This window comes from Oncorhynchus mykiss, chromosome 21 (assembly GCF_013265735.2).
Source record: "Oncorhynchus mykiss isolate Arlee chromosome 21, USDA_OmykA_1.1, whole genome shotgun sequence".
Lineage (NCBI taxonomy): Eukaryota > Metazoa > Chordata > Actinopteri > Salmoniformes > Salmonidae > Oncorhynchus > Oncorhynchus mykiss.
This window is the reverse complement of record NC_048585.1, coordinates 54,066,059-54,086,682: the sequence shown is the minus strand read 5'-3', so window position 1 is coordinate 54,086,682 and position 20,624 is coordinate 54,066,059. Positions and strand designations below refer to the sequence as shown.

The window sequence follows — 20,624 nt, the reverse complement described above, 5'->3', positions numbered from 1 at the left end:
GTACCTCTGAATGCATTACTCTGCTGTCTTAGTTGGAAGATATCAGATGTAATATGATATAGGAAGAATCATTATCATAAATAGTCAAAGACACTTGAACAAACAAGTACTGTATCTCAGACAGGAACAGAACTCAACGTATCCCAAACACCCAGTTCCAGTCCAACCCAGTTATAGTCCAACTCAGTTCTAGTCCAACCCAGTTCCAGTCCAACCCAGTTATAGTCCAACCCAGTTATAGTCCAACCCAGTTCCAGTCCAACTCAGTTCTAGTCCAACCCAGTTCCAGCCCAACCCAGTTCCAGTCCAACTCAGTTCTAGTCCAACCCAGTTCCAGTCCAACCCAGTTATAGTCCAACCCAGTTCTAGTCCAACCCAGTTCCAGTCCAACTCAGTTCCAGTCCAACCCAGTTCCAGTCCAACCCAGTTCTAGTCCAACCCAGTTCCAGTCCAACCCAGTTCCAGTCCAACTCAGTTCTAGTCCAACCCAGTTCCAGTCCAACCCAGTTATAGTCCAACCCAGTTCTAGTCCAACCCAGTTCCAGTCCAACCCAGTTCCAGTCCAACTCAGTTATAGTCCAACCCAGTTCCAGTCCAACCCAGTTCTAGTCCAAGCCAGTTCTAGTCCAACTCAGTTCTAGTCCAACTCAGTTCCAGTCCAACCCAGTTCTAGTCCAAGCCAGTTCTAGTCCAACCCAGCTCTAGTCCAAGCCAGTTCTAGTCCAAGCCAGTTCTAGTCCAAGCCAGTTCTAGTCCAACCCAGTTCCAGTCCAACCCAGTTATAGTCCAACCCAGTTCTAGTCCAACCCAGTTCCAGTCCAACTCAGTTCCAGTCCAACCCAGTTCCAGTCCAACCCAGTTCTAGTCCAACTCAGTTCTAGTCCAACCCAGTTCCAGTCCAACTCAGTTCTAGTCCAACCCAGTTCCAGTCCATCCCAGTTATAGTCCAACCCAGTTCTAGTCCAACCCAGTTCTAGTCCAACCCAGTTCCAGTCCAACTCAGTTATAGTCCAACCCAGTTCCAGTCCAACCCAGTTCTAGTCCAAGCCAGTTCTAGTCCAACTCAGTTCTAGTCCAACCCAGTTCTAGTCCAAGCCAGTTCTAGTCCAACCCAGCTCTAGTCCAAGCCAGTTCTAGTCCAAGCCAGTTCTAGTCCAAGCCAGTTCTAGTCCAAGCCAGTTCTAGTCCAACCCAGTTCCAGTCCAACCCAGTTCTAGTCCAAGCCAGCTCTAGTCCAACACAGTTCTAGTCCAAGCAAGTTCTAGTCCAACCCAGTTCTAGTCCAACTCAGTTCTAGTCCAACCCAGTTCTAGTCCAACTCAGTTCTAGTATATAACCCTCAGTACACACACCCAGCTCTGTTCTGATGACTACATGCTCTGTTCTGATGACTACATGCTCTGTTCTGATGACTACATGTACTCCCTCTGTTAGATTAAAGGTGACTATCCAGGTGTTGCTAACAAATAGCTGTTGAGTTGATGTGTAAGCTGCTCTCTCAAGCAGACAGTGCTAAGCGACTGACTCCCCTCTCTGTGTGTGTGTATGGACGCGCATGCATCGCTTAAGGTGTGTGTAGTTGTGTGTTCATGGTCTATACTGTATGTGTTTAGCTGGTGGCCTGTGATGGAAGTTGGTGCGTTAATACTATGACTGTTCATAATGAACGACATCTTAGTGGATGGTGTGATTCATTCTCCTCTCCTCTCCTCTCCTCTCTCGTTCCCCTCCATCTCCCTCTCTGTCAGAGTAATATGACTGATCTGGAGACCCTGGCCTTGATGATCGCCACTCTGAGTCATGACCTGGACCACAGAGGGGTCAACAACTCCTACATACAGAGGTAGGCTGCAGTACTGTGTGTGTGTGTGTGTGTGTGTGTGTGTGTGTGTGTGTGTGTGTCACAGAATCTCACAGTGGTTGTGTGTGCATCTCTATCAGGAGTGACCATCCCCTGGCCCAGCTCTACTGCCACTCCACCATGGAGCACCACCACTTTGATCAGTGTCTCATGATCCTCAACAGCCCAGTAAGATCATACACACACACACCCTTATGAATTAATTCCACTATTCACTTAGTTAATTCTTCATTTATTAATTTGGAACAATAAGGCATTGTTTACCATAATGTATTTATCATGCGTGTCAGGATTCTATTGGTGTTTCCTCATTTTCTCTTTGTAGGGCCAATTCCATGAGCTCCAGCTGCTAGTCTTGTCTAGGAGATAACACTGCTATGGTGTAATTAAGCACTGTGAATAAGAGACCTGATTCATCTTCATGGACACAAATTCACCGGAGAGCATCAGTTAGCTCATCTGGATGTAGTAGACACACACACAAACACATCATTAAACACACACATTGCAAAGATAAGGAGAACAGATCCAATTGTGGAATTGTGCTGCCATGGCAACCATGCTGTAGTTTAACCTAATAATGGCGCCAGAGGGAATGGCGGCCATTTTAAGGTGTTCCTGACCTGTTGTGCTATTTGGTGTGGGTTTTTTTGGCGCTGATCTGAACTTTTTTTGTACATAATATTTCCACCATCGTTTCTTATGACGGAAAATAACTTCTGAACAGCTATCACTAACCTCGTTTTGAATGAGGACTTCTACTTCAATGAGTCGGAGGCGAAAGACATTGATTATCGCGGTCCAGGCCCTAAATCCCAACACTCGAAGAAGGATGAGACCCCGCCCGAGAGGCCGGCGTGCGGGATACCTGACGAGACTACATCGGAGAGTGGATAAATCGCCTCTACCCTCCGTTTTATTGGTGAACGTGCAATCACTGGAGAATAAACTGGATGAGTTCTGTTCGAGACTATCCTATCAATGTGATTTGAAGAACTGTAATATCATATATTTAATCAGAGTTGTACCTGAAGAAGGACATATAAAGAAGGAAGAAGGAAAATATAAATGTAGCTGGTTTTTCTATACATCGGCAGGACAGAATGGCGGCCGCGTTCTGAATTCTGTGAAGGTTTTGTGATAGAATGCACATATTAACAGAGGTGACATCACAAAGGTCAAAGGTTAAACGATCAACAACTTATGCAGGTGTTCCTAACCTAACATTGAAGGTCAGAGGAGGGGGTGTGTCTGTTAACAAGAACTGGTGTGTGATGTCACATTAAGGAAGTCTCGAGGTTCTGCTCGCTTGAGGTAAAGTACCTCATGATAAGCTGTAGACCACACTCTACCAAGATATTTTGTGTAGCTGTCTATTTACCACCTCAAACTGATGCTGGCACTAAGACCGTGCTCAACAACCTGTATATGGCCATAAGCAAACAAGAACATGCCTACCCAGAGGTCGCGCTCCTAGTGACCAGTGACTTTAATGCAGGAAAACTGAAATCTATTTTATCTCTGCCTTTGCCATCCGTACTATTAGCCAACGCACAATCGCTGGAAAATAAATGGGATGAACTAAAAACACGTATGTCCTACCAACGGGAATTTAAAAACTGTAATATCTTATGTTTCACAGAGTCGTGGCTGAACGACGACATGAATAACATACAGCTGGTGGGTTATACACTCTATCGGCAGGATAGAACAGCAGCCTCTGGTAAGACAAGGGGTGGTGGTCTATGTATATCGGTAAACAACAGCTGGTGCACGATATCTAATGAAGTCCTGACGGGCCGCTCCCAGGTGGTAAGGATAGGTAACAACACATCTGCCACAGTGATCCTCAACACAGGGGCCCCTCAGGGGTGCGTGCTCAGCCCCCTCCTGTACTCCCTGTTCACTCATGACTGCACGGCCAGGCACGACTCCAACACCATCATTAAGTTTATCGATGACGCAACACCGACAACGATGAAACAGTCTATAGAGAGTAGGTTAGAGAACTGACCATGTGGTGCAAGGACAACAACCTCTCCCTCAACATGATCAAGACAAAGGAGAACCGAGCACGCCCCCATTCTCATCGGCAGGGCTGTAGTGGAGCAGGTTGAGAGCTTCAAGTTCCTTGGCGTCCACATCACCAACAAACTAATATGTTCCAAGCACACCTAGACAGTTGTGAAGAGGGCACGACAAAACCTATTTCCCCTCAGGAGACTGAAAAAGATTTGGCATGGGTCCTCAGATCCTCAAAAGATTCTACAGCTGCACCATCGAGAGCATCCTGACTGGTTGCATCACTGCCTGGTATGGCAACTGCTCGGCCTCCGACAGCAAGGGACAACAGAGGGTAGTGTGTACGGCCCAGTACATCACCGGTGCCAAGCTTCCTAACCATCCAGGACCTCTATACCAGGTGGTGTCAGAGGAAGGCCCTAAACATTTTCAAAGACTCCAGCCACCCTAGTCATAGACTGTTCTCTCTGCTACCGCACGGCTAGCGGTAGCAATGCAGGTCTGAAACCAAGAGGACAGTGAACAGCTTTTACCCCCAAGCTATAAGACTGCTAAATAGTTAATTAAATATCTACCCGGAAAATCTGGATTGACCCTTTTTTGCACTAATCTCTTTTGACTCGTCACATACGCTGCTGTTACTGTTTATTTTCTATCTGTTGCCTAGTCACTTTATTCCTACCTACTGTATACAGTGCCATTGGAAATTATTCAGACCCGTTGACTATTTTCACATTTTGTTCGGTTGCATCCTTCTAAAATGTATTCAATAATTGTTTCCCTCATCAATCTACACACAATACCGCGTAATTGCAAAGAAAAAAAATGTTTTTAGAAATGTTTGCTAATTTGTTAAAAGTTTTAAAAATATATATTACAGACCCTTTACTCAATACTTTGTTGAAGCACCTTTGGCAGTGATTACAGCCTTGAGTCTTCTGGTGTATGAAGCTACAAGCCTGGCACGCCTGTATTTGGGGAGTTTCTCCTATTCTTCTCTGCAGATCCTCTCAAGCTCTGTCAGGTTGGATGGGGAGCATCGCTGCACAGCTATTTTCAGGTCTCTCCAGAGATGCTCGATCGGGTTCAAGTCCGGGCTCTGGCTGGGCCACTCAAGGAGATACCTAGATTTGTCCCGAAGCCACTCCTGTGTTGTCTTGGCTGTGTGCTTAGGGTCATTGTCCTGTTGGAAGGCGAACCTTCGCCCCAGTCTGAGGTCCTGAGCACTCTGGAGCAGGTTTTCATCAAGGAACTCTCTGTGCTTTTTCCTCGACCCTGACTAGTCTCCCAGTCCCTGCCACTGAAAAACTTCCCCACAGCATGATGCCGCCACCACCATGTTACACCGTAGGGATGGTGCCAGGTTTCCTCCAGACGTAATGCTTTGCATTCATGCCAAAGAGTTAAATCTTGGTTTCTTCAGACCAGAAAATCTTGTTTCTCATGGTCTGAGAGTCTTTAGGTGCCTTTGGCAAACTCTATGCGAGCTGGCCACTCTACCATAAAGGCCTGATTGGTGGAGTGCTGCAGAGATGGTTGTCCCCCTGGAAGGTTCTCCCATCTCCACAGACGAACTCTGGAGCTCTGTCAGAGTGACCATCGGGTTCTTGGTCACCTCTCTGACCAAGGCCCTTCTCCCCGATTGCTCAGTTTGCCCGGGCAGCCAGCTCTAGGAAGAGTGTTCGTGGTTCCAAACTTCTTCCATTTAAGAATGATGGAGGCCACTGTGTTGTTGGACCTTCAATGCTACAGACAATTTTTGGTACCCTTTACCAGATCTGTGCCTCGACACAATACTGTCTAAGACCTCAGGATCAATTTTGAGTCTCATAGCAAAGGGTCTGAATACTTATATAAATAAGGTATTTCTGTTTTTTTATATTTACACATTTGATAAAATTTCAACAAACCTGTTTTTGCTTTGTCATTATGGGGTTTTGTGTGTAGATTGCGGGGGAATTTTAGAATAAGGCTGTAATGTAATAAAATGTGGAAAAAGTCAAGGGGTCTGAATACTTTCCCAAAGGCACTGTATGTACATACAGCATATACCCCTTGTGAAATTACAGATTTATTTTGTTTTTACCATTTAATCAGAACCAGCCTTTTGATCTGACATAACGGGTTTCTATTTACCAATACCATATGTTGGTGTAGGGGAGATCACGCGTGTCGTAGAAAAACTAAATTGAAAAGGAATTAGTGCAGGTGCAAAAATAAGTGAACCCCAAGTTGCATTGGTTATAATAATTGGGTACAAAATGAACCAATCAAAGGAGAGATCATTAGGAAAGAGTTTGGGTTGGACTCTGACAGAAATAAGAAACCTAGTCAGTTTGGTGTTACCCATCCAGCTGAATACAAACCACTCCATGCAGAGAGGATAGGAGATCTCAGAGGACAACAGGACGAGGGTTGTGAGAGCACATCAGTCTGGGGAGAAGGCTATAAAATAATTTCAAAAATATTTGAGCTCCTTCAGTCCACTATGAGGCAAATCATTTACATATAGAGAGCATTTAACATGACAGCAACTCGGCCTAGAAGTGGACGCCCTTCCAAGGTATCCCAAAGAGCCACAAGAACAATAATACATCAAATAAAAGCCATCCCAAACATAACATCTAGAGATTTGCAGACCTTCCTTGCTGCATCTCAGGTAACTGTGCATGCACTAATAATAAGAACACTGAATCGAAATGCCCATCATGGGAGGGTTGATAAGAAGAAGCCTCTGCTGTCAAACTGTCCGTCTTAACCAGAGACCACCTGGACAAACCTGAAGGTTTCTGCAAGTCCAATCTATGAACCGATGAGACCACCTGGACAAACCTGAAGGTTTCTGCAAGTCCAATCTATGAACCGATGAGACCACCTGGACAAACCTGAAGGTTTCTGCAAGTCCATTCTATGAACCGATGAGTCCAAAATGGACACTTCTGGTCACAATCAACACTGCTCTGTTTGGCGAAAACCCAACACTGCCTACCACCAAAATAACCTTTTCCCAACAGTAAAGCACGGTGGTGGGAATGACAAGATCTGGGGCTGCTTTTCCTCCTCTGGACTTGGGTGACATCATTAAGGGAACCATGGATTCTGAGGGATACCAGGAGATTCTTGAACAGAACGTCAGGCCATCAGTCCAGAACCCGAAAAGCGGTCTTCCAACAAGAACAACAATCCAAAGCATTGAAGCAAATTTACCAAAGAATGGCTCAGGAGAAAGAAGATTTGTGTTTTGGATTGGCCAAGTCAAATTTCTGACCGAAATCCAATCGGGATGCTGTGGCAGGACCTGAAACGGGCAGTTCATGCCAGACACCCCTCAAACCTCACTCAATTGGCTGAGTTCTGTAAAGGGGAGTAGGCAAAAATCCCTCAAAACAGATAACAGAGACTGATTGCTGGCTATACTACATGTTATCACTGCTAGTGGAGGTGCCACAAGCTATTGACTGAAGGCGTTCACATATTTTTGCACATGTCACATCTGAGTTTCTGTTAAATAAACCACTTTTGTTAAATAAACAATGAAAATATATAATCTTTTTTTGTTTCTGTCATTTACCTGGAATGCCTTTATTACAGATTGGGGTTTAGAGATAAGGATGATTTTATATGTTCATTTTATAGCAAAATAATGACCAGCCCTGTAGGGTTCACATACTTTCAAGCAACACTGTAACACTGCACTCAACTACCTCATACCCCTGCACACTCAGTGCTGGTACCCTGTGTATATAGCCAAGTTATCATTACTCATTGTGTATTTATTCCTTGTTATTATTTTTCGTTTAATTTTCACATTTTCATGTGACAAAACTTTAACTGGATCAATAATTTGTCATCCCTGCCTCCCTCTCTCTCTATCCCTGCATCTCTCTCCATCCTTCTCTATCTCTCTATCCATCCATCCCCCCTTCCTTCTTCCCTCCTTCCATTCCTCTCTCACCTCCATTCCCCTCCCTCCCTTCCTCTCTCTCTCTCTCCTTCATTCCTTCCTTCCTTCCTCCCTCTCTCTATTCCCCTCTCTCTCTCCACCACTTTCTCTACCTCAGGGGAATCAGATTCTGAGCAGTCTGTCTCTGGATGAGTACAAGGCCACTCTGAAGATGATCGAGAGGGCTATTCTGGCTACGGACCTGGCTCTGTACATGAAGTAGGTACAGTGTCACACACAGCTGGGATGCGCACAGAGGGGAACCGTTCAAGTCACATTTTTATGCAGAGTTTTCATTAGAACTTCAATTAAGATTGATGGGCTGTGAAAAATGTCACGGTGGAAGTTGTATTCAGACCCTATTCATTAGAAGATCTAGTAATAATGTACTAAAGCAGTAATTGACTATATCTCTCTCTATCCTCCCCCCTAACACTTTTTCTATTTTTCACAACTCTCTCTCCTTATCTCCTAATCTCAGCTCTTCTCTCTCTCTCTCTCTCTCTCTCTCCTTATCGCCTAATCTCAGCTCTTCCCCCCTCTCTCTCCTTATCTCCTAATCTCAGCCCCCCTCTCTCTCTCTCTCTCTTTCCCTCCCTCTCTCTCTTTCTCTTTCCCTCCCTCTTCTTGTCTGAAGTGTGGGCATACGACTAGACAGCAGGCAGACGGGGAGAAAGACAGATATCAAATTTACTGCCTATCTTTTCAGGAGGAGAGGAGAGTTCTTTGAACTGACCAAGAACAGCCAATTTGTCTGGGACGATGACTATCATAAAGACTTGCTGAGGTTAGTGGACACAATATGCATATACATATTCACCTGGGGACAGCTTGGTTGTGCGTCTTTCAAGGTTGGGATCAATTCTAGTAGATTCCCATAGACTTGCAGTCATTGTGCTAATGTTAGTTAGCATTGGCTCGCGAACATCTCCCTCTAAAGTCCTTCATACTGGACTCAGAGATATAAACATGGATCCACGAGTTCATCTGACTTTGGGGAAGTGGGAAAAGGGCCTCATTGCCAACATCTCGAAGTATCCCTTTAAAACAGGACAAAGTCTTTATTAGATGTTAAGCCTATGTTAAAATATGCTTAAAATTATTAGAAGACAAAAAAAAGCAATTGTGATCGTGTTGAATTGTGTTTGGGAAATTAAGATAGACATGGTTTTAAAAAGGTTGTGGTCATATTTCATTCAGTACAGAAATGTGTAGGAGGCTCAACCTACCCTGTCCCTCAGTTCAACTTACCCTGTCCCTCAGTTCAACTTACCCTGTCCCTCAGTTCAACTTACCCTGTCCCTCAGTTCAACTTACCCTGTCCCTCAGTTCAACTTACCCTGTCCCTCAGTTCAACTTACCCTGTCCCGCAGTTCAACTTACCCTGTCCCACAGTTCAACTTACCCTGTCCCGCAGTTCAACTTACCCTGTCCCTCAGTCCAACTTACCCTGTCCCTCAGTTCAACCTACCCTGTCCCGCAGTTCAACTGACCTTGTCCCACAGTTCAACTTACCCTGTCCCGCAGTTCAACTTACCCTGTCCCTCAGTTCAACTTACCCTGTCCCGCAGTTCAACTTACCCTGTCCCGCAGTTCAACATACCCTGTCCCTCAGTTCAACTTACCCTGTCCCACAGTTCAACTTACCCTGTCCCGCAGTTCAACTTACCCTGTCCCTCAGTTCAACTTACCCTGTCCCTCAGTTCAACTTACCCTGTCCCTCAGTTCAACTTACCCTGTCCCTCAGTTCAACTTACCCTGTCCCGCAGTTCAACTTACCCTGTCCCTCAGTTCAACTTACCCTGTCCCTCAGTTCAACATACCCTGTCCCTCAGTTCAACTTACCCTGTCCCGCAGTTCAACTTACCCTGTCCCTCAGTTCAACTTACCCTGTCCCGCAGTTCAACTTACCCTGTCCCTCAGTTCAACTTAACCCTGTCCCTCAATTTCAACTTACCCCATAAGCTGTTTACATGAATTATGATTATCTACACATCCTAAAATCTATGTAGATAACTTTGTTAGAAACAATATTTCCCTTGATGGAGTGATGCTGAGCGTAATGGTTCAACATAACCCACTCTCTTGCCTTGCTTGTCCAACAATATGCTTGTGTATCACCTGCTGTAGGTCAATGCTGATGACTGCATGTGACATCTCTGCCATTACCAAGCCCTGGCCAGTACAGAAGAGGGTAAGAGAAAAGTGGGATCACATTCACTAGCCTCAAGACTCTCAAGACTTCATAAACTCAACTGTGTTCTTGTTACTGTCTTGTTACTGTGTTCTTGTTACTGTCTTGTTACTGTGTTCTTGTTACTGTGTTCTTGTTACTGCTATCTCCTTTGATATTCTTTCAAACGTTTCATTTTTCACTCACACAGCTCTCATTGTTCTCATCCTTTTTCAGTACCTTTCCATTTTCTTTTCACCCCTTAGATTATGTTCTCTTTCTGTCTCTGTCGCTCTTCTTCTCCTGGTGTCATTTCAACTTCCCTCTGTAAGTCTCTTCCTCCTGTTCCTCATCAAGCTCCCTAGGTGCAATGGAAGGAGAGTTTCTGACAAGTCTCTAACCGTTTGTGATCAAAGAGCTCTAGAACTCTTCTTAGAGGAGGATAGACACTCAGCTCTAGACCCAGACTCAGCTCTAGACCGAGACTCAGCTCTAGACCCAGAAACCTGTTCTAGAACCAGACTCAGCTCTAGACCCAGACTCAGCTCTAGACCCAGAAACCTGTTCTAGACCCAGACTCAGCTCTAGACCGAGACTCAGCTCTAGACCCAGAAACCTGTTCTAGAACCAGACTCACCTCTAGACCCAGACTCAGCTCTAGACCCAGAAACCTGTTCTAGAACCAGACTCAGCTCTAGACCCATATCAGCTCTAGACCCAGACTCAGCTCTAGACCCAGAAACCTGTTCTAGACCCAGACTCAGCTCTAGACCCATATCAGCTCTAGACCCAGAATCCTGTTCTAGACCCAGACTCAGCTCTAGACCCAGAAACCTGTTCTAAACCCAGACTCAGTTCTAGACCCAGAAACCTGTTCTAAACCCAGACTCAGCTCTAGACCCAGAAACCTGTTCTAAACCCAGACTCAGCTCTAGACCCAGAAACCTGTTCTAAACCCAGACTCAGCTCTAGACCCAGACTCAGTTCTAGACCCAGAAACCTGTTCTAGACCGATCCTCTCCTCAGGTCCTCACATAATACATACATAACTGACAGAGCTGGTGAAGCTAGATCTTATTATTAGAGTGGATACTACATCAGCCAAGCTGAAATGTACATAAATGTCTCTCCTCCTCCTCTCTCCTTCTCCCCCTTTCTCTCCTCCTCTTCCTGAACCCCCCCTCCGGCTCTCTAGGCTTAATTACACAGCTCCAATCAGTGTTCTGCAGATGGCTACCACACACACACACACTTCCTTGATTGGGAACCTGAGGCTGTAGTCAATCTTCATTTATCCTTTGTAAAGAGAAAGAGTCCAACGCAGTACGGTTGCTGCTCAGTTAGCAGAACTCCCTTTCTCTCTTTCACTATTTCTCTCCTGCATTATTCCCATGCTACAAACGTCAGGGAACACTTTGTAGGATACTGAGTGCTATTGCAGGGTGTCTGATACAATTGGCCGTGGATATGTGTATCTTTGTCTTCACCAACCTGAAACCCCCTGGTCGTATCACCTTCATTGAAACACCGCCGTTCTAATTCCTAGATACCTGCAAATGATAGGAATGTTTAAAAACCCCGGACAACAGATTGGCTAAAGTATTTATTCAGATACAATCATAGGGTTAGAGTCTAACAGACCAGACTTTGTGGCTGTCCAGACTACCAGGTTACTAATCCGATGTGTCCTTTACCCCCAATTGAAACAACATACCACTTGGAGGCCCTTTAAAAAGCTCCCTTTCTTTCTGTCTGGTCTCTCTCCATCTTCTCTTACAGATAGCCAAGTTGGTGGCTACAGAGTTCTTTGAGCAAGGGGACAAGGAGAGAGAAGAACTCAACATTGAGCCAACAGTAAGCACGTCTTCTTGTTCCCTGCCATCGTTACTGTCTTCTGGTATGTACTATTATACTATTACACTGCTGCAGTCGATCCATTGACATTGGAAATCAGGGTTTCGTCAAATTTACTTACAAGGCTCCAAGGCTGATTTGAATATCTTGGCATGTGCACATGTTGGCTTTGTGCCGAGCGAGGTTTTTACTGGTTGACGAGCAAAGCCAGATGTCAATGTGGGAGCAAATTACATTTGGACTTAACTAGGTTTTGTAAAGATGTTTTTCTTTTGCAGGATCTGATGAATCGGGACAAGCAGGATAAGATTCCGAGCATGCAGGTGTCGTTCATTGATGCCATCTGCACACAGCTGTATGAGGTGAAGCTATGACACGATTTGATTCGTCTTTATTAGTCATGTTTAGGGATCATTTTATTGGCCATATAGCATGTATAGTCCCGTGTAGAGCATGGCACTTGTAACGCTAGGGTTATGGGGTCTGCACTCACTACTAAGTCGCCCTGGATAAGAACATCTGCTAAATTGAGTCATTTCTTTTCATGTTAATGTATGACATTGACACAAGGAAGGTACTCTCTCATTCTGTCATTCTCTCATTCACTTTCTCGCTGGTCTGTCTCTCTCGCTCTCTCTCTTTCTGTCTGTCTGTACATCAGACCCTGGCCAGTATGTCTGAGTCCTGTTCCCCACTACTCGAGGGCTGCCAGAAGAACAGACAGAATTGGAAGATTCTGGCTGAACAGGGCGACAAAGCCTTCTTCAACGGAGTGGTGTAGACCTGTTCAACGTCTCTCCTCCATCCCCACTATCCCTCCACCACCCTGAGAAGACAACATCAACACTAAGCTATATTTATTACCATAGTCTTTCTTTTCTGTGCACAAAATCGACTTGCTACATGAAGGAGGAGTCACTATATTATATCTCTCACAGTCGGAGGAAGAACACTGAAGGTGTGTGTGGCGCGTGCCTGTGGCTACTATCGGCCTACTGAGCACCAAGGGATCAATATGCCACCAGAGGAAAGACAGACCTGGGTTCAAATATTATTTGAAATCTCTCAAATATTTTGAGCCCGTCTGGAGTGCCAGATGGTCGGGCAGGATTTGTACTTTTCAGACTATTGCATTGGTTCCGTTGTACCAAGCAGCTCAATGAAAGATTAGAAATACTATTTGAACCCAGGTCTTAGCTCATTGCGATGGCTGGAATGGAATGAATGTAACGGTATAGATACAACTTACTTTTACCCACCATAAAGCACCACAATCATAAGCTTGTTAGTAATAGCAGCGCAAACTCACACACTCACAACACAAAGGTTTTGAGAGAACGTTCATCTTATGTAACGATCACTCGTCTTACCTATTTCATATTTATTTGTTTTATATATTTATTCCTTTTCTATACTGTAAGGTCAAGTTTCATGTTGAGAACACACACGTCTCTGCTGTGACAACTTTCCTGGACCATCCATTCACCCGTGTATTTTTACACATTGTGTGATTTTTTAACATTTTGTCAATTGTAAAGGAGCCAAAGACTTGACGTGTGTTCTAGAAGATTCCACTGCCATCCTGTGATATGATAGGTGTGATTCACATTTCCAAAATAACCCGTTTTGTATGTACAGCAGAGGAGGCTGGTGGGAGGAGCTACAGGAGGACGGGCTCGTTGTAATGGCTGGAATGGAATTACTGGAACGGTATCAAACACATAGAAATCACGTTTGACTCCATTCCAGCCATTTCAACGAGGCCGTCCTCCTGTAGCTCCTCCCACCAGCCTCCTCTGATGCACAGATGACCCCACCCGTAGTCCCTCATAATGGACCAGCTCCCTGACCCCCCCCCCCCCCCCCCCCCCCCCTATACCGTTACAGTCATGTTTAGGGATCATTTTATTGGCCATATAGCATGTATAGTCCCGTGTAGAGCATGGCACTTGTAACGCTAGGGTTATGGGGTCTGCACTCACTACTAAGTCGCCCTGGATAAGAACATCTGCTAAATTGAGTCATTTCTTTTCATGTTAATGTATGACATTGACACAAGGAAGGTACTCTCTCATTCTGTCATTCTCTCATTCACTTTCTCGCTGGTCTGTCTCTCTCGCTCTCTCTCTTTCTGTCTGTCTGTACATCAGACCCTGGCCAGTATGTCTGAGTCCTGTTCCCCACTACTCGAGGGCTGCCAGAAGAACAGACAGAATTGGAAGATTCTGGCTGAACAGGGCGACAAAGCCTTCTTCAACGGAGTGGTGTAGACCTGTTCAACGTCTCTCCTCCATCCCCACTATCCCTCCACCACCCTGAGAAGACAACATCAACACTAAGCTATATTTATTACCATAGTCTTTCTTTTCTGTGCACAAAATCGACTTGCTACATGAAGGAGGAGTCACTATATTATATCTCTCACAGTCGGAGGAAGAACACTGAAGGTGTGTGTGGCGCGTGCCTGTGGCTACTATCGGCCTACTGAGCACCAAGGGATCAATATGCCACCAGAGGAAAGACAGACCTGGGTTCAAATATTATTTGAAATCTCTCAAATATTTTGAGCCCGTCTGGAGTGCCAGATGGTCGGGCAGGATTTGTACTTTTCAGACTATTGCATTGGTTCCGTTGTACCAAGCAGCTCAATGAAAGATTAGAAATACTATTTGAACCCAGGTCTTAGCTCATTGCGATGGCTGGAATGGAATGAATGTAACGGTATAGATACAACTTACTTTTACCCACCATAAAGCACCACAATCATAAGCTTGTTAGTAATAGCAGCGCAAACTCACACACTCACAACACAAAGGTTTTGAGAGAACGTTCATCTTATGTAACGATCACTCGTCTTACCTATTTCATATTTATTTGTTTTATATATTTATTCCTTTTCTATACTGTAAGGTCAAGTTTCATGTTGAGAACACACACGTCTCTGCTGTGACAACTTTCCTGGACCATCCATTCACCCGTGTATTTTTACACATTGTGTGATTTTTTAACATTTTGTCAATTGTAAAGGAGCCAAAGACTTGACGTGTGTTCTAGAAGATTCCACTGCCATCCTGTGATATGATAGGTGTGATTCACATTTCCAAAATAACCCGTTTTGTATGTACAGCAGAGGAGGCTGGTGGGAGGAGCTACAGGAGGACGGGCTCGTTGTAATGGCTGGAATGGAATTACTGGAACGGTATCAAACACATAGAAATCACGTTTGACTCCATTCCAGCCATTTCAACGAGGCCGTCCTCCTGTAGCTCCTCCCACCAGCCTCCTCTGATGCACAGATGACCCCACCCGTAGTCCCTCATAATGGACCAGCTCCCTGACCCCCCCCCCCCCCCCATAGTCCCCCATAATGGACCAGCTCCCTGACCCCCCGCAGTCCCCCATAATGGACCAGCTCCCTTTCTGATGTTCCCTTCTTAAACATGTTTAATGTGTAAGGCCGGGGCGTCTTTAGAGTTGAAAGGAGCACTTGACCCCCGAAGCCTAAAATATATTTGCACCTTAAGGTCCTTTGCATTTCATACAAAACAATACTCTTTCTCATGGAAAATGTAAAAGGGGATTCATTCGTTTTTATATTCTTTCCAATACAGGACTGCTAAACCACCCACTCACTACCTTTCTGTAAGAAAATGACTTTTTCCATTTTCCAAACCTCTTAAATTCACACATAATATACTATAGTAGTTGTCACGTACAGACATGTGGACTGTATCACTGTCATTCACGTGAAACTAAAATTGGACTTAACCTTGTCTGAACTGAAGCACTTTTCTCCTTGCAGATGTATGTGGTTCCTGTGGTTGTATTGTGTACTTAAAGAAGTCTCCGTAACTGTATACTTGTCCCTGTGCTTTGGTGTCTGATTGGTCAAAACAGATCATGTGTTGCATGTGAAGGCACGGCACCAATAAAGATGACTATGAACAGCCACAGTATAGAGGTCACAGGACCTGTTGGTTGTTAGTGGAGGCTGAGGTGATGACATTCAGAAAGGGTTTCTCCTATAGAAATAGATTAGACTTCTGTCCCCCCCCCCGTTGACTGATGAACACTGTGAGACAAGTTGAATGGTACATCCCATTAAAAGGATACAGCTTCTTTTCTTTGTACTCGGTCATCTGTGCAGACTTTGGATATAACGTCACACTGGTGTAAATAACCATTCATTTTACATGTAGAGATAGATGGCGGATATCCACCCGGGACTGAAACCCGGGTTACGTCGCCACCGTCTGGTCCACCGCAGTGGTAAAACACGGACTTGATGATCAAATGGAAACGTTTATATAGTGTAGGAACATTTCTTAAAAATACAAACACACAAAACACTAGCTTCTAAAACAGCGAGGCTCAGTACTGGATAGATCACAAGGTGAAGTTCAGAAAGAAGTAAATGCATTGGACCAAAAGAGATCGGTGACCATTGACAGGCAATATATTTACATCAAAGCAGTGAGCCAGGAAGAACAAGGCCTCCCCAATACACAGAGAAAATGACACGACAGAATAATCAGTATGAAGGACTTTAGATATACAGGGAGAGAGATGAGAGGCGGAGGTAGGAAAGGGTGAGCGTAGTATATATTTTTAATCATAGCCATTGTGCGCGTTTGAGATGGCAGTCGGCGACTGCAGACTGGCTGACCTACAAATCACATTGGATCCTAAATTACTATGGATTATGATTTGTAGATCGATTGTAGTCAATCTCCAACGTTCCTTTTTGTATTCAGTAGGAAAGATGTGGCATTGAGCGATAACTATGTACAGGGGGCGGCAGGTTAGAGGTCAAGGCTCTAGGCTGAGTCGGCCCTCTTGTAGGCCACCATGCTGTTGACCTTGTGGATGGAGGTGGTGAAGGAACGCAGACGAACCTCCTCGGATTGGTCGATGATCTGGGGGCCTGACTCCTCCCATTTGTCGGGCACCTCTAGGTCCTTGTCGGTGTAAACGAGGAGGTCAAAGGCACCTGGGAAGAGGGGTCAAAATTCAGGGGTTATCAAGGCGCATCAGGAACATTTCTGTTAAGAAAAATATGTGCCGGTCAAACGTCCGATCAGATTTTAGAAGATAAAATAGAAATCCAGTTAATGCAGTCCCTTTATGTGCCCATAAACACTGATGAAGAGAGGAATGAGCCTTCCAAGTGAACATTAGCTTCTTGCACATCTCCCTCCATCTGGCTTGTCAATATCCTTAGTTTCAGTGTTTAGGACAGAATATTTATTTTCCCACTTGTAGATGCCTCCATCCTTGGTACAGTAGCTAGTAAAACTAACTAGCTTGATTTGTTTTTATAAAATAAAAAAGGTAACTACTTGAGGAAGATTGCTTTATCTAAATAATCCTCCTGGGTGGACACATATGGCATCTGCAAATGATCTTTTAGGGAGATGAATCTAGCAAAACGTCATAAAATACCGGAACACTTCCCGCGTGTAAACAACTGTCTGTCACGAACGCAATATGCGGTCAAGTACAAATTGATAGAATGTTGCAGGTTGCTAAGGCAAGCTCCAGACAGACAGGCAGGGAGAGTAGAGAGCTTATTTGATTGAAAGACAACCTGAACCAACCTCTCTGCACGGCAAAACTGATTTATAAAATGTTTTTTATTTTCATCAGAATATTTGCTTGGCAACAAAGTGTCCAGAAATGTGCTTATTTGTTGGCTTTTGTGTTTGTTTTTTTATTGGCCAAAAGCAGGCCCTTAACTGCCAATGGAAACACTGGTTCTCACACACACACACTACTCACAGGCAGTCTCCAGCAGGGGTAGGAAGGTGACAGTGGCGGTGATCTGTCTGATGACTGAGCGAATCTCATCCTGGATGGACTTGATGGACTTCTCCCTGGGAGCGCTGAGAGAAGAGACACACAAAGGTGTGATCAGAAGAGACACACAAACACCACGTGTGTTTGTGGTGGTCAGGTACCACTGCTGCTGAAGTATCCTACCGTACCTGATCTCCTTGGCACTCTTGTCACACTCAATGTCAAACTGCCACCGTTCCAGCACCTCACTAGTCTCCAGACATGTGATTACAAGGACTAGCTTCTGCACTGTGCAGTCAAACAGCCACTCTGCAACACAGAGATACAAGTCAGTCAAACAGCCACTCTGCAACACAGAGATACAAGTCAGTCAAACAGCCACTCTGCAACACAGAGACACAAGTCAGTCAAACAGCCACTCTGCAACACAGAGATACAAGTCAGTCAAACAGCCACTCTGCAACACAGAGATACAAGTCAGTCAAACAGCCACTCTGCAACACAGAGATACAAGTCAGTCAAACAGCCACTCTGCAACACAGAGATACAAGTCAGTCAAACAGCCACTCTGCAACACAGAGACACAAGTCAGTCAAACAGCCACTCTGCAACACAGAGACACAAGTCAGTCAAACAGCCACTCTGCAACACAGAGCATGGCATCTCTGAGGGAACGAAAACATTGATCAAAATTGAGAAAATCAACACAGTAAGTTGTGAAATATGACACCGCATTTGACCTTGTGAGAAATAACATAGGGTTAATAGCCACACAAGTGACTGGAGCAAAGGTTAGATGTCCTGCTATAAAGTGTCTGTCAGTGTTGACCTCTGCCCCCCATTTATTAGAACGTTCTGCGCATGTGCGTTACATTCAACTGAGTTTATTTCATACTGCACCTTTGAGCTGTGACACAACGTTGGTCAGGTAGTTCTTCAGCTTGGTGTCAGTGGTGAGTTGAAGGCTCATGTCATACTGGGCGACTCGGGAGAAGGTCTCCGGTGGGTAGAGTCCTCGCTGGTACAGGATGCTGTTGATCCCGAATGCTGCAGGGACAGAAATAACGTTAGGTGGTTAGCTAGTTAACTAGTAACAATATTGTTGTCTCAATAATGCATGAAGGGGCACAATTACACACGCATGGATATATTAGCATAGCAAACTCACATGTAAGGACATACATATTACTTATCGTCATGGAAAATACGGATGCGATGGTTGTAAACGTTAGATGGCTAGCTTCCGCAGAGAAAACCATCGCCATGTTCAAGTTTGCATGCCTTTCCTTTTTGATCAGGCGAAAATAAAGCAAAAGTCGGTGAAATACTTACAGAAAAACTCGGCCACAAGCTCAGCGCTGCCTTTCAGGGTAATGCCTTTCAGTGTGCTCGTCATCTTTGCACGTTTGAGTTATATCCTTTTGTTTTATTGTATTTTCTTCTCGGTCAGATTTATTTTTCTACCCGCCGCCAAGATTTGAAATGTGCAGGTCGTTGAACTTCCGCGCATGCGTAACCCACCGATCCGGTTTAATACCCCGCAATGTTGCGTCTCTGACGCCAGAGGGCGGTGTTGTGCCAGACCTGGAGATTTACAATCTGCTGATCATTCTTAAGGATTCTATTATAAAAGTAGTCTCCAGACAGCATAGTATGTTACGATAAGGACAAGCTTTTCTAATCTTACATACTCAACCGTCCTACGCTTTCTAATATTGTTCATATTCTATTACAACAGTGTTATCTACAGCAGGGATGGGTCACTGGTGGCCCCCCTTCTTGTAGGCCTGCAGACCAATTCAAAACGTATTGTTGAGAGTTAGAATAATAAAATACATTGGGGCAAATTCGAAATTAGTTTTTGCATCCGCAGTCACTAAATTAGCCCATGTCAGTCATTTTTTTTTTCAATTTGTAAGTTAGTCTAGTTAGACAGCTATCTAAACTTGTAGTAAGCATGGTGCAATTACCGACCAAGGTGGGGCCCATTGATCATCAGTTATCATGTTAAAAACAGCAAACATTTGCCTCCACCCTATGGAAAAATGTGTAGAATTGCAGGAAATTAGCTGTTAAACTGCTACCGTTTCAAATCAAATCAAATGTATTTATATAGCCCTTCGTACATCAGCTGATATCTCAAAGTGCTGTACAGAAACCCAGCCTAAAACCCCAAACAGCAAGCAATGCAGGTGTAGAAGCACGGTGGCTAGGAAAAACTCTCTAGAAAGGCCAAAACCTAGGAAGAAACCTAGAGAGGAACCAGGCTATGTGGGGTGGCCAGTCTTCTTCTGGCAGTGCCGGGTGGAGATTATAACAGAACATGGTCAAGATGTTCAAATGTTCATAAATGACCAGCATGGTCGAATAATAATAAGGCAGAACAGTTGAAACTGGAGCAGCAGCACGGTCAGGTGGACTGGGGACAGCAAGGAGTCATCATGTCAGGCGCCAACCCAGACAGGATGAATCAGTGAATCAACACACTCAGGTGACGCACCCCCTCCAGGGACGGCATGAGAGAGCCCCAGTAAGCCAGTGACTCAGCCCCTGTAATAGGGTTAGAGGCAGAGAATCCCAGTGGAAAGAGGGGAACCGGCCAGGCAGAGACAGCAAGGGCGGTTCGTTGCTCCAGAGCCTTTCCGTTCACCTTCCCACTCCTGGGCCAGACTACACTCAATCATATGACCCACTGAAGAGATGAGTCTTCAGTAGAGCCTTAAAGGTTGAGACCGAGTATGCGTCTCTGACATGGGTAGGCAGACCGTTCCATAAAAATGGAGCTCTATAGGAGAAAGCCCTGCCTCCAGCTGTTTGTAGCGTACGTGTAGCTATGTACGGCAGGACCAAATCAGAGAGATAGGTAGGAGCAAGCCCATGTAATGCTTTGTAGGTTAGCAGTAAAACCTTGAAATCAGCCCTTGCTTTGACAGGAAGCCAGTGTAGAGAGGCTAGCACTGGAGTAATATGATCAA

The 20,624-nt window shown here is 44.9% G+C and overlaps 2 protein-coding genes across 5 annotated transcripts in view; one reads left to right on the top strand and one right to left on the bottom strand.

Moving 5' to 3' along the window:
• The window catches only part of LOC110500730 (cGMP-specific 3',5'-cyclic phosphodiesterase), a 111,534-nt gene extending 97,970 nt beyond the window's left edge, over positions 1-13,564 (top strand). For 3 of the 4 annotated variants that reach the window (XM_036958213.1, XM_036958212.1, XM_036958211.1), the window contains exons 15-22: positions 1,749-1,843; positions 1,942-2,029; positions 7,945-8,045; positions 8,536-8,613; positions 9,957-10,020; positions 11,779-11,853; positions 12,132-12,215; positions 12,515-13,564. In XM_036958213.1, coding sequence (XP_036814108.1) covers positions 1,749-1,843; positions 1,942-2,029; positions 7,945-8,045; positions 8,536-8,613; positions 9,957-10,020; positions 11,779-11,853; positions 12,132-12,215; positions 12,515-12,634 — 705 coding nt within the window. In that variant the 3' untranslated portion in view covers positions 12,635-13,564. Of the gene's footprint in view, positions 1-1,748; positions 1,844-1,941; positions 2,030-7,944; positions 8,046-8,535; positions 8,614-9,956; positions 10,021-11,778; positions 11,854-12,131; positions 12,216-12,514 lie in introns of those variants that run through there. The other variant, XR_005038647.1, reaches the window with a different exon arrangement.
• A 2,575-nt stretch (positions 13,565-16,139) lies between these two features.
• Positions 16,140-19,231, bottom strand: LOC110500729 (mitotic spindle assembly checkpoint protein MAD2A). The gene is made up of 5 exons (XM_021578253.2): positions 18,982-19,231; positions 18,550-18,696; positions 17,838-17,958; positions 17,632-17,735; positions 16,140-16,843 (listed from the first exon to the last, which is right to left on the bottom strand). The coding sequence occupies exons 1-5, from the start codon at positions 19,043-19,045 to the stop codon at positions 16,671-16,673; spliced, it is 609 nt and encodes a 202-aa protein (XP_021433928.1). The 5' UTR covers positions 19,046-19,231; the 3' UTR covers positions 16,140-16,670.
• Between the last annotated feature and the right edge of the window lie 1,393 nt (positions 19,232-20,624).

Bases quoted from the DNA above. Each gene is read 5' to 3' on its own strand.
- LOC110500729 (XM_021578253.2), bottom strand. From the start codon at position 19,045: ATGACGAGCACACTGAAAGGCATTACCCTGAAAGGCAGCGCTGAGCTT. The intron at 17,959-18,549 runs GTGCAGTATGAA...TCTGTGTTGCAG, and splicing joins CGTTGTGTCACAGCTCAAAG to AGTGGCTGTTTGACTGCACA. The intron at 17,736-17,837 runs GTACGGTAGGAT...CTCTTCTCTCAG, and splicing joins AAGAGTGCCAAGGAGATCAG to CGCTCCCAGGGAGAAGTCCA.